The sequence below is a fragment of the Pristiophorus japonicus genome, chromosome 9 (genome assembly GCF_044704955.1).
Source record: "Pristiophorus japonicus isolate sPriJap1 chromosome 9, sPriJap1.hap1, whole genome shotgun sequence".
NCBI lineage: Eukaryota > Metazoa > Chordata > Chondrichthyes > Pristiophoridae > Pristiophorus > Pristiophorus japonicus.
Genome location: NC_091985.1, coordinates 115,147,835 through 115,163,887, shown reverse-complemented (window position 1 = coordinate 115,163,887; position 16,053 = coordinate 115,147,835). Strand labels below are relative to the sequence as shown.

The 16,053-nt window shown below is 42.3% G+C and overlaps 2 protein-coding genes across 5 annotated transcripts in view; one reads left to right on the top strand and one right to left on the bottom strand.

The window, feature by feature from the left end:
• sod2 (superoxide dismutase 2, mitochondrial) overlaps window positions 1–588 on the bottom strand; it is a 52,529-nt gene extending 51,941 nt beyond the window's left edge. Inside the window, exon 1 of one of the 3 annotated variants that reach the window (XM_070889716.1) lies at window positions 478–588. In XM_070889716.1, coding sequence (XP_070745817.1) covers window positions 478–506 — 29 coding nt within the window. In that variant the 5' untranslated portion in view covers window positions 507–588. Of the gene's footprint in view, window positions 1–369 lie in introns of all 3 variants that reach the window. The other 2 variants (XM_070889717.1, XM_070889720.1) reach the window with 2 other exon arrangements.
• A 309-nt stretch (window positions 589–897) lies between these two features.
• Window positions 898–16,053, top strand: part of wtap (WT1 associated protein) — a 57,116-nt gene continuing 41,960 nt past the window's right edge. The window contains exons 1-3 of one of the 2 annotated variants that reach the window (XM_070889714.1): window positions 898–1,161; window positions 8,945–8,982; window positions 9,066–9,121. In XM_070889714.1, coding sequence (XP_070745815.1) covers window positions 8,953–8,982; window positions 9,066–9,121 — 86 coding nt within the window. In that variant the 5' untranslated portion in view covers window positions 898–1,161; window positions 8,945–8,952. Of the gene's footprint in view, window positions 1,162–1,229; window positions 1,373–8,944; window positions 8,983–9,065; window positions 9,122–16,053 lie in introns of those variants that run through there. The other variant, XM_070889715.1, reaches the window with a different exon arrangement.

Sequence of the window (16,053 nt, the reverse complement as noted above, 5' to 3'; positions counted from 1 at the left end):
GGTCAGCGGAGGGGTAGGTCGGGAGAGGGGTCAGCGGAGGGGTAGGGTCGGGAGAGGGGTCAGCGGAGGGGTAGGGTCGGGAGAGGGGTCAGAGGTGGTAGGGTCGGGAGAGGGGTCAGCGGAGGGGGTAGGGTCGGGAGAGGGGTCAGCGGAGGGGTAGGGTCGGGAGAGGGGTCAGCGGAGGGGTAGGGTCGGGAGAGGGGTCAGCGGAGGGGTAGGGTCGGGGGAGGGGTCAGCGGAGGGGTAGGGTCGGGGGAGTGGTAGCGTCGTGAGAGAGGGAGAGAAATTGGGGAGTGATAGGGTCGAGATAGTGAGGAGAGGGTCGAGATAGTGTGGAGGGGGCGAAGAGTTGGCTTAGGCCCGTCTCACCTCCCTCGGAGTTTATCAGCTGCAGAAGCGACACCGTACCGTTTACTGAGGGAGCGAAACTCTGCGGGAGGCCCGTCTGCACATTTTCCCAAGGATGGTGACACTCACCTCCGGAGATGAGTAACTTTGTTGAACATTATGAGGCTTGACTTAGACCAATGTGTCAGGGGTTTCAGTGAGCAGCTGGTGCTCACTGCTCAGGTTCTGCAAAAAAAATATCGGCGCCCTTGACCTTTCAACTCAGATCCAACCATCTCACTCACTCCGCTTTTTTCGGAGAAACATATAATAAAGAAACACACACAACAGTTATATTCCTATCGCCGTAAAAAATGCGCAATATCGTTCACGAATTCCAAGTTCTTTTATTGCAAATAAAAGCAACCATTAATGAATGTCGCCGTCCCACCCCTATTAATACAATCGTCTTTCCAACGTCCGACCTTTTCTCCACATCGCCCGACCGCTCCATCCACTATCGCGGCGAGGCGGGGACTATTTTCGGTCATCACGTTGTGTGTGTTCCTCCGCCCGCACTCTCGCTGTTGAATTTTGTCGTGCGTGTTGCTTTCCCTTGGTGCGTCGTGTGCGCGCTCCTTCCCTCACGCACATGGCTGCGGTGACAGAAGCGTGTGTTATCTTTCTCTGAATCCTTCGCTTCTGTCTGGTATCAGTCTTTGTAAAGAACCACGACTACGGCAACATTTTATTCTTTGTATTAAGTGGATCTGTGCGACTTTCCGACGAGTTCGGGGGGGGAGAGGAGGAGGAGGAGGAGGAGGAGGCGGTCGGGTGAGTGAACGCAGCGGGCGGGGCAGGCTACCGTTCAGTACGTAGCCGTGCGTCGCGCGGACTAGGCCGGAGACTACCGGCGCCATTTTGTGTCGGATTTTTGATCCTGACAAACAACGGGCTGAGTCAGAAGAGGGGAATACACCTCTTCTCAAGAACTGTGGTGACCCAGGCCCCTCCTCACACCGGGGGCCTTGCAGCTCGACTGACGGTTCGTGTTTTTGCGCATAACGTTTCGTCTGGTCTCCGGGGTTTCCAGAGGTGTGGGAGGCGGCGCGCGGTTTGCTCCCCTATATGCGTATACTTATTTTAAATGGCACCGAACGCGTCCTTTGCTTGGACCTTTTTTAAAACTAGGCCTGAAGTAGACAGCGGCATGCCGTCACCATTTTAAAAAGGTCAAACGAATAATATGGGTTCGTTCGGAGGGCGGGCATCTACTATCGGGGCCTAGTTGCTGTTTGCAGTTACAGAAATTGAATCCTTTTGGATGCGGCTTCATCGTGGTCCGATGCAAAAAAAAGAGGAGGGAGCGAGCCTCCCCAGCTTGCTTCATCTGATGTGGAGTTTGCTTTCTTTTCCCCTCTTCAGTGTTGCATCGTCTCTCATAAATTCCGATTTGTTTTTATGTGACTGAGTATCACGAATGCGAAGCTGTTTCCACTATGTCAATTGTACGGAAGAACGTCTTGAGTTAAAAGGTTGCCTCTGACTTGAATTGGTAGAGATTTGCCCAAGCAGACAATTTTTAATCGGTAATTATGAGTTTTCCTTCCCGTTCTCGAGTCGCTTGTTGAGTTCTGGAGCCTTGAGCAGGAGCCTGATTCTTTCCACACCAGATCATGCTGCTGAGTTACTTTGTTTAGATTTTTTTTTAAATGCGGATGTTTACAAAAATGTCTTGTATACTCCGGTCAGGATATAACCTTTTATTGCACTACGTATAAAGAACTGCTCAGATAAACATTGGCTAGCTATTATTTGAAAAACAAATTGTACATCAAAAGTTAAATGTTAAAGTAGGGTGAAGAGCTGTTAGCACTGCAGTATCTATTTTACTGTAATGTAATTTTTTTTTTAAATTCCCTTTTGCTTGTACTTTGTACCTAGTGTAACCTGCCTCTGAGATTGGAAAGCAAGTAGAAAGTAGATATGAAGGGAAATGAGTGCAAGATAACCAATGTAATTTAAGACAAAAGATTTGAGAGAATGCAGGGATCCCTACATGGGAATCACAGCTATGATCGATTTTTCCTCTAGGTTCAGGTGTGTTATGGCCAGTTGGAACATCCAATTACAGTCAAGGGCCAGAATCTTTTTTGCAAAATAACCATGAGTTAAAGGCTACTGTGTAAAAAAAATCCATCAATTTGTAGCGAGGAAGAGATTCGCTTTGCGAAGCGCAACAAATTGCTGGACAATTTGTGCTGTTCCGCTGTTAACCTTACAAAAACGGGGTCTCGCCATCGATCTTCACCTGATTTTCAAGAAATTGCTGGATTTGCAGCGTAAATACAAATTAAACTCACCGCAGAAAGTTAGGCCTGGTATTTCGCAACATAAGGACCCTTCAAATGACAGAATTTATGTTCCTGCAATGTCATTAAAACTGGTGGCCCCGAAAGGGAACAACTGTATTTGGAGTCTCGCTCCTGCATGTAGTAAACTGTTCCTAGAGGTTTTTTAATTATAATTTACTTTGTCACTTTTTTCCCGTCTTAATCCAATCTTTCCCCCTCTATTTCTCATTCTGTATCTAATTTGACTAATTCACCCTGTTTCATTGTTCAATGTTCGCTCTGTTTCTTTCTCTATCCTTGCATTTAATTGGTTCAGGAGATAGACTACTGATCTCGTCGTTCACCCATGTCCCAGATGCCACGTTGACCTCGCCACTGCAACTCACACTTCCAGCAGTTTGCAAAGCAAAATTAATTGGGGCTGAATGGTGAAGGGAAAAATCTCACGGAGATGCCCAGCTCCAGCATATTCTGGACCCAAATAACCCAAAGACTGGAAATCAAATTGAAGATCTTCTGTATATATTAGTGCCTGTATATGCCATTATCCACTACTTTGCCAGGGTGGTCGTGAAGAAATAATCTTGTTCTTGAACACAAATTTACAACCAACGTCTATTTGTTGCCTTTTATCAACAAAAGCACCCTTCATTGTGCATTTGCAGTTTGTGGTTCTTGCCCCTGCGTTCCTCCAAAAAGCTATTGTTGTAATTCAAATTGAGACACTTGGGAATGTAAATTTAACAATACAACCTGTAGCCAAGTGCTTCCATCCTCCCAAGTATGCATATTGCACCTTTTAATTAGGGTAGGATTTTCTCTTAGTAACGAGTCGCAATAACCCAATATATTTTTTTTAAGTTTATGTAAGATGGGAGATTTCATCTGCTTATATATTGCAGTCTGATGGACGTTTCCTAACCTGTTCACATTTTGGTGTTGCTTTTCAAAATATAGTCAGCACCATTTATAGTGGGCACATTGGTGTCAACCCAATTTGCTGCTTTTCACTGTGGGCACTAGCAGAGAAATTTAAAGAGTACTTTTTAAAAAAGTATACTCGCGACCTTGCAAAAGCACCGAGGCCGGTGAACTCGAGTACCTGAAGGCTGAGATCTTGGAGCTGGTGGGTAACATAAGTTGTGCATCAACCCCTCCAATGATGGCAACTTTGTTACTGTCGCTTATGGTGACTGGTTAGAGCCATTTGCCCAGGATAAGCACGGGATAAACAAGGAACTGCCAAATGCCATACTGAAGGTGGAATGCTTTCAATTGACAGCTGAACCCACTCAGTGTTTACTTAACAGCAATTGAATTTTGCCTTAAAGGGCAATTTAGAAAAATAATATATTATTTACTTGTTAAAATGTTACTGTCCTTTATAAACACTGTGTCCTTTGACTGACTTGCCACGCTTAACACCGAGATTTCTAAGTACTTAGATATTATGCATGAAATATACATTTGGTAAAAAGATGCCATTACAATTCATAAAATTGAGCATAGTGAGAGGAAAGTCCTGGCCGATTCATCATGTTTTTTAATGGCTGAGCATGATTTTATGAAGCCAGCTATTTTCATTGCTTTGGCTGGTTGAAGTTGTATCTTCTGAGTGGTATTTGAGGTGTCCTATCTAAATAGGCCCTGGGAGTGTTGACCAAGATTATTATTCAAGTGCAACAGTGCTATGGGAAATTGTTTTAGCAGTAACCAAGATTACCAGTATAATGTTTCTGGTTCTATTAAGGTACAGATTGTTTCAAAATTAAGTGGCATATTGCTTATTTTTTGCAGTCATATGCCAAAAATGGCAAATAAGATGCCATTATAACATTAGCTTTTCTTTTGATTTTCAAAAGGCCATCGTAAGATACCACATAGTAGACTCATGATTAAGGTCAGAGCATGTGGAGTCGGGGGACAAGTGGCAGAATGGATAGCAAGCTGGCTAGAAAACAATGTGGGAGGGTTGGAGGAGAGTTAAGAATAGCAACTCAAACTGGAAAAAGTTGAGGATTGGTGTTGGGACCATTGACATAAATAATTTGTACTCGGGAATCTGGTACAATTTCAAAATTTGCGGTGCCACCAAATTGCGAGGAAGACTGCGACAAATTACAAGTCAACATTAATAAACTTTCAGAATGGGTGTGTAATTAGCAAATTAATTTCAATATAGCTAAGTTTGATCTGGTGCATTTTGATAGGAATAAGAGGAGGCCATATTCTCGCTGGAAAATAAGATTCTAGATAGGGTAGAGGAGCAAAGGGATCTAGGGATACAGATACACAAATCAAATCAACAGGTTAATAAGGCTGTGAAAAAGTGAGCAAAGCAGCGGGTTCCATTTCCAGTGGGATAGAATTGAAAAGCAGGGAACAACAAGTGGCCTAACTAGTGTTTTATGCAGTTCAAACATAACCTCTGCTATAATATTCTGTGCCTTGGCTAATAAAGGCAAGCATTCGTATGCCTTCTTAACCATCTTATCTACCTATCCTGCTACCTTCAGGGATCTGTGGACATGCACTCCAAGGTCCCTCTGTTCATTTACACTTCTCAGTGTCCTACCATTTAATGTGTATTCCCTCGCCTTGTTGGCCCTCCCCAAGTGCATTACCTCATTTCTCCAGATTGAATTCCATTTGCCACTGTTCTGCCCACCTGACCAGTCTATTTGATATCTTCCTGCAGTCTACAGCTTTCTTCTTCATTATTAACATGGCCAATTTTTGTATCATCTGCAAACTTCTTAATCATACCCCTACATTCAAGTCTAAATCATTGATATATACCACAAAAAGCAAGGTACCTAATACTGAGCCTTGTGGAACCCCACTGAAAACAGCCTTCCAGTCACACATCAACCATTACCCTTTGCTTCTGAGCCAATTTTGAATCCAACTTGCCACTTTGCCCTGGATTCCATGGGCTTTTATTTTCATGACCAGTCTGCCATGTGGGACCTTATCAAAAGCCTTACTGAAATCCATATAGACGACATCAAACACTCGACATTACCCTCATCGACCATCTTTGTTACCACCTTAAAAAATTCAATCAGGTTAGTCAGATACGACCTTCCTTCAACAAATTCATGCTTACTGACCTTGATTAATCTGTGTCTTTCTAAATGAAGATATGTCCTGTCCCTCAGAATTTTTTCTATTAATTTTCCCACCACTGAGGTTAGGCTGATTGACCTGTAATTACTCGATCTATCCCTTTCTCCTTTTTTAAACAACGGTACAACATTAGCTAGAGTACTGCGTGCAGTTCTGGTCACATTGTACGGAAGGTGTGATTGCACTAGAGAGGGTGCAGAGGAGATTTACAAGGATGTTGCCTGGATTGGAGAATTTTAGCTATGAGGAAAGATTGGATAGGCTGGGTTTGTTTTCTTTGGCAAAGAGGAGGCTGAGGGTAGAACTTATTGAGGTGTATAAAATAATGAGGGATCTAAATAGAGTGGATAGGAAGAACCTATTTCCCTTAGAGGGGTCAATAACCAGTGGGCATAGATTTAAAGTAATGTGTAGGTGTTTTAGGGGGGATTTGAGGAGAATTTGTTTCACCCAGAGGGTGGTGGGGGTCTGGAACTCACTGCCTGAAAGGGTGTAGAGGCAGAAACCCTCATCACATTTAAAAAGTACTTGAATATGCACTTGAAGTGCCGTAATCTACAAGGCTACGGACCAAGAGCTGGAAAGTGGGATTAAGCTGGATAGCTCTTTGTCAGCAGGCACCAACACAATGGACCAAATGGCCTGTGCTGTAAATTTCTATGACCAACAACTTGTATTTATGTAGCACCTTTTAACGTAGTGAAGCGATCCAAGGCACCTCACAGGAGTATTGAGATTCTTAAAAATTGACATTGAGCCACATAGGAGAAATTAGGACAGGTGAAAGAGGTAGGTTTTCGGGAGGTTTAGGTCAGGAATGCAGCTTTGGGCCTAGGCAACAGAAGGCACGGCCACCAATGGTTGAGCGACTTATAATCCGGGATGCTCAAGAGGGCAGAATTAGAGGAGTGCAGACATCTCGGGGGGGGGGGGGGGGGGGGGGGGGGTAGGGAAGGGAAGGGAAGAGAAAGAGAAAGAGAGAGGCGGGTAAAGGAGATTGGAGATAGGGAGGGGCGAGGCCATGGAGGAATCAAAACAAGGTTTAGAGTTTTGAAATTGAGGCGTTGCTAAATCGGGAGCCACTGTAGGTCAGCGAGCATGGGTGAGCGTGACTTGGTGTGTGTTAGGACCTGGGCAGCCGCGATTTAGATCACGTCTAGTTTACGTAGGGTAGAATGTGGGAGGCCAGCCAGGAGTGCATTGGAATAGTCAAGTCTAGAGTTAACAAAGGCATGGATGAGGGTTTCAGAAGTGGATGAGCTGAGGCAACGGTGAAGATGGGCGATGTTACAGAGGTGGAAATAGGCAGTCTTAGTTGTGCTGCGGATATGTGGTCAAAAGCTCATTTCAGGGTCAAATATCACACCAAGGTTGTGAACAGTGGTTCAGCCTCAGTCAGAAGTTGGGGAGAGGGATGGAGTCAGTGACTAGGGCCACTGTGATGGGGACCGAAAACAATGGCTTTGGTCTTCCCAATATTCAATTGGAGAAAATTTCTGCTCATCTAGAACTGGATGTTGGACAGGCAGTTTGACACGAGAGAAGTGGTAGTGAGGATGAGCTGGGTGTCATCAGTGTACATGGGAAACTGACGCTGGGTTTTCAGATGATGTCGCTAAGAGGCAACATGTAGATGAGAAATAGGAGGGGGGCCAAGAATAGATCCTTGGGACACCAGAGGGGGCAAGTCATGTTAAACTTATAAAGAACCTTGGTTAGACCACACTTGGGGTACTGTGCGTAGTTCTGGTCTCCATATTATAAGAAGGATATAGAGGCACTGGAGAGGATGCAAAGAAGATTTACAAGGATGATATCAGAGCTAAGAGGATGTAACTATCAGGAAAGACTGAACATGCTGGGCTCATTTCTCTAGAAAAGGGAAGACTGAGGGGTGACCCGACCGAGGTATTTAAGATTACAAAAGGGTTTAATAGGATAGATGTAGGAAAATATTTCCACTTGGGGGAATCTAAAACTAGGAGCCATAAATATAAGATAGTCACCAATAAATCCAATAGGAAATTGAGGATGAACTACTTTACGCAGAGAGTGGTTTAAATGTGGAACAGCGAGTATTTGCGGCGAATAGCATAGATGTATTTCAGGAAAAGCTGAACAAGCGCATGAGGGAGAAAGGGATAGAAGGTTATGCTGATAGGGTTAGATGAAGAGGGGTGGGAGGAAGCTCAACGGTTTACTGAAAAAATGTGGGATTGCATAACCAACAACAGTGATATATTTCCCATTAGATTATTGTTAATCCAGTCCCTCGCACTTTTTTGTGGGAACCATAGGCAGTTATGTTGGTCAGTTACAACTTGCACTTGCACTATTGTATTGGGATTTCAGGAAGTTCTTTCTCCTGCAATAATTATTGTGAACCAATCAAATTCAGAGTTTGAAAATAACACTTCGTAGTTAACTGGCACAAATTCAACCAGTATGTAGTTTTGAAATACCAGAAAGCAGTGTACAAAACACTTGCTGCACTTATTTTCCTTAGTTTAGAAATACTTCCAGATTAGGATTAATTATGATCCAATTTACAGAAAGAAATTGAAAGTATTACATGTGCTTTATGCTTAATTGTCAACTTTGTCTAATTATTTTTATAATCACATTGGTTGCCTTTGCCAAATTGGTTTCCTGTGTTGAAACTTTTCCATGTGCAAGTTTGTGAGCTATAGAAAGTTTCATGATGTAAATTAATTTTGTTATTTGCTTTAAGCATCAGAAATTTGTGATGTCAACTTTTATTTTATTGTTTGAAACAGTTATTGTGTTCTATCATTAGGATTTCAGTGAAGTGTTATGGATAAAGGTGACATTTTCACACAGCTGTATTGAGGAAATGTTCTTGTTTTGTCACTTGAATTATGATGAACGTACAGCAGTGCTGTTGTAGATTTTGGTGTCATAATATTTAGAGCATTGAAACACGGGTGCCATACTGATAGTAACACATCTGTTAGTTGTGATGGGAGGAATTGAAGGTGAGATACTATTTCTTGTAGCATTGGTACCATTATGCCAAACTAATGACAGCAATGTATAATGATTCCTTATTAATTGTAAGAAGATTGTGCTTAAGCGTGTAGATTATTATCTAAATTTACCAACTTTTTTTTCAGATATCAGAATGACTAATGAAGAACCTCTCCCAAAGAAGGTAAGCACAAAAAAAACTACAAATAAACTTTATCTGTACACTTATGATAGCGATAACTAATGACCTGTTTTGTCTCACAATAGGTTCGCTTAAGTGAATCGGATTTCAAGACCCTGTCCCGAGATGAGTTGTGTTCCAGGTAGTGCTTTGCTGAAATAAAATTTGAAATTGGGAGCAACTGTTTAATAAATAATATTATTTATAAATTTATATGCCCTTTTTTTTTTTTACTTACGATAGTAAAGGATTAGATGGCGTTTTAATCAGATTCCAGGATTTTCTGATGTCTTTTCCTCACCAGATAGTGATCAGGGGCTAGGGCCCTTACCAATTTTATCTCCCAATCTAGGGAGACTGAGGCCAGTTGTACTAATTTTTGCTTGAACCGCTTCCATCCACATATACTACATACGTTTGAAGGCTTTTATTGAAAGGGTGATATGCAGCAACTCGAAAACTGGCATCTTATGGGACAAAATATGCTACCACTCTGATAGCTGGAGATCTTGTTAGCGAGTGACAATTGAATGCCACGATTTGTTTCAGAGATTGTCATTGCTTAGGTTTGCTGGTAGTTAGCAGCAGGCATCCTCCATTCAGCACAGATTAATGTTTAACTCTATTGTATTATGGAAGGGAGGACTCATTTATCTATCTTCCCTCAACATTATTTGTAACCATTGCACCAATATACTTCGTGTTCTGTCTAGACTACCTAAAGTGGGTACAGATATTATATCCAGTCTCAATTGGTTACAGCTATAAATGTCTCACATTTGATGAGTGCACATTTTTAAGTTAAAAAAATCTCAAGATTAAGAATGTTCACGTTCTCCAACAGTCTTCTTCAATAAAATATTGCCAACAGTGGAAATAAATAGTAAATCTTCGTGTGCATTGCCCCAAGAATGTGCCTTCATGCAACGTCAGTGTTCTCGATCAGGCCAACATCCCCAGCATCGAAGCACTGACCACACTCAACCAGCTCCGTTGGGCAGGCCACATGCCTGACACGAGACTCCCAAAGCAAGCGCTCTACCCTGAAATCCTACACAACAAGCGAACCCCTGGTGGGCAGAGGAAACGTTTCAAGGTCATCCGCAAAGTCTCCTTGATAAAGTGCAACATCCCCACTGGCACCTGGGAATCCCTGGCCCAAGACCGCCCTAAGTGGAGGAAGAGCATCCAGGAGGGCACTGAGCACCTCGAGTCTCGTCGCTGAGAGCATGCAGAAACCAAACGCAGACAGTGGAAGATGCATACGGAAAACCAGACTACCCACCCTTTCCTTCCACCACTGTCTGTCCCACCTGTTGACAGAGACTGTAATTCCTGTATTGGACTGTACAGTTGCCTGAGAACTCACTTTGAGTGGAAGCAAGTCTTCCTTGATTGCAAGGGACTGCCTATGATGATGAAAGGTTGGATTTATGCTCACGAAGAGTTAGGTTGAAGTATCAGAGGAAAGAACTTTACCTCTCATGCCCCCCTTGTCTTTGTTTATCATGGATAAAATGCAAATATAGTCCAAAGATTCAAATACATCACAGCCCAAACACTCAAAATTGTACCCAGGCCTTTTCTCTCACCCTCCAAACTTTAATAACACTGTAGAACTTTTTAACTGTCAAAGAAAATTGAGTCTATCGACTAATTTCTCACTGCTGAAAATTGCATGTCCGAAGACTTTGGTGCTCACTCTCTGCAATGGCTCTCATCTTCTATTGGTCAGGGTAGCACGAATGTCAATTCCTTTGTGATGATGAATAACTTTGAGTAGCTTGCGAGCTTCCTGTATTCCTAATTGGTGCAGTACTTCAACAGGCTCCAAAGCCTTTTCCTCTCCTTTAATCCTAACTCTTTAGATCTCTGGTACTTGCCTCTTGCAGAATCTCATCCAACAAACTAGACCCATCTTATTTCATACTATAAATCAGCCGACAAGAATTCTGTTCATGGAATGGTATAGCACAAAAGGAGGCCATTCGGCCCATCATGCCTGTGCCGGCTCTTTGAAAGAGTTATCCGATTAGTCCCATTCCCCTGCTCTGTCCCCATTGCCCTGCAAATGTTTCACCTTCAAGCATTCATCATATCTCCTTTTGAAAGTTACTATTGAATCTGCTTCCACTACCCTTTAAGGCAGTGCATTCCAGTTCATAATTCGCTCTGTTGTACAAAAAAAAGTCCTTATGTCACCTCTGGTCCTTTTGCCAATTACCTTAAATCTCTGGTTACAGACCCTTCTGCCACTAGAAACAGTTTTTCCTTATTTACTCTTATCAAACTCCTTCGTGACTTTGAACATCTATCAAATTTCCCCTTTATTTGCTCTGCTCTAAGGCGAATAATCCCAGCTTCTCTCGTCTCCACATAACTGCAGTCAGCATCCCTGGTAGTATTCTAGTAAATATCCTCAGCGCCCTCTCCAAAGCCATGAGATCCTCCTGAAGTGTGCTGCCCAGAATTGGCTACAATACTCCATCTTGGGCCTAACCAAGGTTTAACATAACTTCCTTGCTTTTGTATCATATGCCTCTATAAAGCCAAAGGTTCCATATACCTTTTTAACAGGCTTCTTAACTTGTCCTGCCATCTTCAATTTGTGTATATAGACCTTCCAGATCTTTCTACACCTCCTTTAAAATTGTACAATTCAGTTTAGATTGCATCATCTCATTCTTACTAGCAAAATGAATCACTTCACATTCCTGTGTTAAATTTCATCTGCCATGTGTTCATTCATTTCACCAGTCTGTCAATGCCCTCCTGAAATAAAAAACAGAATGCTGAAAATCTCCAGGTCAGGTAGCATCTGTGGAGAGAAAAACAGAGTTAACGTTTCGGGTCAACGACCTTTCATCAGAACTGCCAAATGTTCGAAAAGAGCATGTTCTTAAGCACTGAAAAGGGGAGGGGAAGATGCCCTCCTGAAGTTGGTTACTATCCTCTTCACTGTTTAATACATTTCCGAGTTTTGTGTCATCTGCAAAATTATGTCCTGTATACCCAACTCCAGGTCATTAATAGACATCAAAAAGAGCAGTTGTCCTAATACCGACCCCTGGCCTGGCTGATACCACTGTATGCTTACCAGTCTGAAAAACAACCATTCACCAATACTGTCTGTCCTTTTGCCAATTTCGTATCCATGCCACTACTGCCCCTTTAATCCCATGAGCTTCAATTTTGCTAACCATTCTATTATGCGATACTTTATCAAACGGCTTTTGAATGTCCATATACACTATCAATTGCACTACCTTCATCGACTCTTTCTGTTACTTCGTCAATCAAGTTAGCCAAACACTATTTTCCTTTAACCCATATTTTTCCAAGTACCACTTAATTTTGTCCTGGATTATTGTCCCTAAAAGTTTTGCCACTGCTGCTGTCAGGGTGACTGGCCTGTAGTTGCCAAGTTTATTCTCCCTTTTTTTTGAACAGGGGTATAACATTTGCTGTCCTCTGGCACCACTCCCATATCTAAGGAGGATTGGAAGAATGTGGCCAGAGCCTCTGCAATTTCCACCCTTACTTCCCTCAGCAACCTAGGATGCATCCCATCTGGACCAGGTGACTTTACTACCTTCAGCACTGCCAGCGTTTTAAGTGCCCCCTCTTATCTATTTTATCCTATCCAACTTCTCTACTATCTTCTCCTTTACTGTGACATTGGCTGCATCCTCTTTAGTGGAGACAGGTGCAAAGTACTAATTTAGTACCTTGGCCTCTAAGAAGATTGCCTTTTTGGTCCCAAATCAGTTCCCCCCCCCCCCCCCCCCTTCCTTTTACTACACTTTTACTATTTATATGTGTGATAAAAGCCCTTTTATTTTGCCTGCTAATCTATTCTCATAAGCTCTCTTTGCCTCATTTTCTTTTTCAGTTCTCCTCTGTACTTTTTGTATTCAGCTTGCTTCTCTACTGTATTATGAACCTGACATTTATCATAAGCCTCCTTTTTCCATGTCATTAGTCATCCAGAGAGCTCTAGCTTTGAATGTCCTTTCCCCGTCGTGGGAACATGTCTTGTTTGTACCCAAATTATCTCCACTTTAAAGGCCTCCTGTTGCTCATTTACTATTTTACCTTCCAATCCACCTGGGCCAGATCCTTTTTTTGAGCTCACTGAAATTAGCCTCCTCCAGTTGAATACTTTCACTGATACATTGATTTTTACTCGTCCTTTTCCATAACTGTACCTAATGATATGATCACTGTTCCCCAGATGCTCCCCTGCTAACATGCTCCACTTATCCCACTTCATTCCCTATAACTAGATCTAACACTGTTTCCTTCTTTGGGTAGGAAACATACTGATCAAGAGTTTTCTTGTACATATTTCAGGAATTCCTCCACCTCGTGCCCTTTGCGCTGTTATTTTCCCAGTCTATATTAGGATAATTTAAGTTTTTGATCAATACTGCCACCCGCTCCTTTTTTCCCTTTCCCCATCTTTTCTGAATACATTGTAGCCAGGAATATTAAGTGCCCAATTCTACCCTGATTTGAGCCCTTCCATTATTGTGTCTATCATAAACCCACGTGCCGCTCATCAACTTTACTTATCACACTCCGTGCAGATATGCACATGCAGTCCAAACTCCACTATCGCATTTTCCCCCAGTCTGATCCCTCTTTTGTGTCTGAAAAACACTTTATTCTAATGTTGCTTGTCTCTCCCAATCCTCTGTGCATCTTCTCTCTCCTCTCTAATGCTTCATCCTGGTGCCCCTCCCCCAGTCTATAGTCTATACCCTCCCCTACAGCATCAGTTAACCTCCATACAAGGACATTGTTCCCAGCCCTGTTGAGGTGCAACCTGTCATCTTATACAGGATTCTCTTGCACTAGAACTGGCCACAAAGGCCCAGAAATCTGAAACCCTCTCTCTTGCACTGTCTCTCCAGCCACATGTTAACATGTCTTATTTTGCTGTTCCGATACTCACTAGCACGTGGTAGTGGGAGTAATCCAGAGACTACCACCTTTTTGAGGTCCTATTCTTCAATTTCCTCCATAACTCCTGAAATTTTATCAGTAGGACCTCAACAGTTTTCCTTCCTTTGTTGATTCCAACATGGACGATGATTTCTAGCTGTTCCCCTTCTCCCTGCAAAGTGTTCTGCACCTGTTCAGTGATTACTTGTTCCTTGTCCAGCTGTTGCTGTTACTCTTCATTATTTTTTTGCCGACAATTATTTTTATCTTTTGAAGGCTTGATGCCTCACTTTTCAACCATGTGCTTAAGTTCTTCCAACCTTCTTATGAGCTACGTATCTTGATCAATCTGTATTCTTAGCTGACTTTTATCTTTGGGCGATGCTAACATTTAATGTCCATCCTGCATTGTGCTGAGGACATTAAGAATCAACTATGCAGTCTGGGACTCAAGTCACATGTAGGCCAGACCAGGTAGGGGGGTGACTTCCTTTCCCTGAAGGACATCAGTAATTCAGTTAGATTTTTATGACAATTATCCCCTTGGATTGGAAAACTGCCCATATCACTCCATTATTCAAGAAGGGTAGGAGAGATAAATGAGGAAATTATAGGCCTATTAGTCTAATGTCTGAGGAAGTTACTAGAATCTCATTTGGGATGGAGTGACTGAGCATTTGGACAAATATGAGCTGAATTTTTTGAGGAGGTAACAAAAATAGATAATGAATGTCTATGGATGTTTTCATATGGACTTCCAGATGGCATACAACAAGGTTGCATACAAGAGACTGTTCAGAAAAATGAGAGTGCATCAATTGGAGGCATCCTATTGGCTTGCATAGGGAATCTGTTCGGAATTTGGAGACAGAATAGGGATAATGGGTATGTACTCAAATTGGCAGGATATGACTAGTGGTGTGTGTGTGTGTGTGTGTGTGTCCCTGCCAGGGATCTGTACTGGAGCCTCAGCTTTTTGCTATATTTATAGATGATTTGGATGAAGGACTAAAGAGCCTTATATCTAAGTTTGTTGACAAGTAAATAGTGTAGACGGGAGCAGAAATTTGCAAAGGGACATTGATTAAGTGAGTGGGCAAAATTGGCAGATGAAGTTCCGTGTGGGAAAGTGTGAGGTTATCTACTTTGGACCGAAAGAAAGATAGATCAGAGCATTTGCGAAATGACGTGAAGCTAGGAACTGGATGAGCAGAGAGATGCAAGGGTCCAAGTACAGGTACAAAAAATAATTTAAACAACTAATGGAATGTTTGCCTTTATCTTTAGCAGAGGAGTTATCCCCAGTGTCCTGACCAATATTTATCCCTTTGGTAACTGCCACTGAGCCAATTTTGGATCCACTTGCCACTTTCTGTTCGATCAATGGGCTTTTACTTTTCTGACCAGTCCACCATGTGGTTACATCAATCGCACTAGCTTCATCAACCCTCCTTGTTACCACCTCAAAAAATTCAATCAAGTTAGTCGGGCACTACCTTCCCTGAACAAATCCAGACTGACTCTCCTTGATTAATCTGTACCTTTCTAAATGATGACTACTGTTGTCTCTCAGAATTTTTTCCAATAATTTGCCCACCACTGAGGTTAGACTGACTGACCTGTAATTACTCGATCTATCCCTTTCGCTCTTTTTAAAGAATGGTACAACATTGGCAGTCCTCCAGCACCACGCCTGTAGCCAGAGAGGCTTGGAAAATGATGGTCAGATCCTCCGCTATTTCCTCCCTTGCTTCTCATAGCAGCCTGGGATACATTTAATCCGGGACTAACGATTTATCTACTTTCAAAAGATGCTAAACCCTTTAATATTTCCCCTCTCACTATGTTTATCACATCAATATTTCACACTCCTAACTACAATGTCCTTCTCTTTTATGAAGACAAATGGAAAGTATTCAGTAAGAACCATACCCATGTCTTCCGCCTCCACACACAGGTTACCTTTTTGATATCTAATAGGCCCTTCTCTTTAGTTATCCTCTTGCTCCTTATGTATTTATAAAACTCTTGCTTCTTAGTATTTATAAAACATCTTTGGTTTTCCTTGTTTTTACTAGCCAATATTTTTTCAGGCCTTCTCAGGAATCACTTCTTCACAAAAGACTG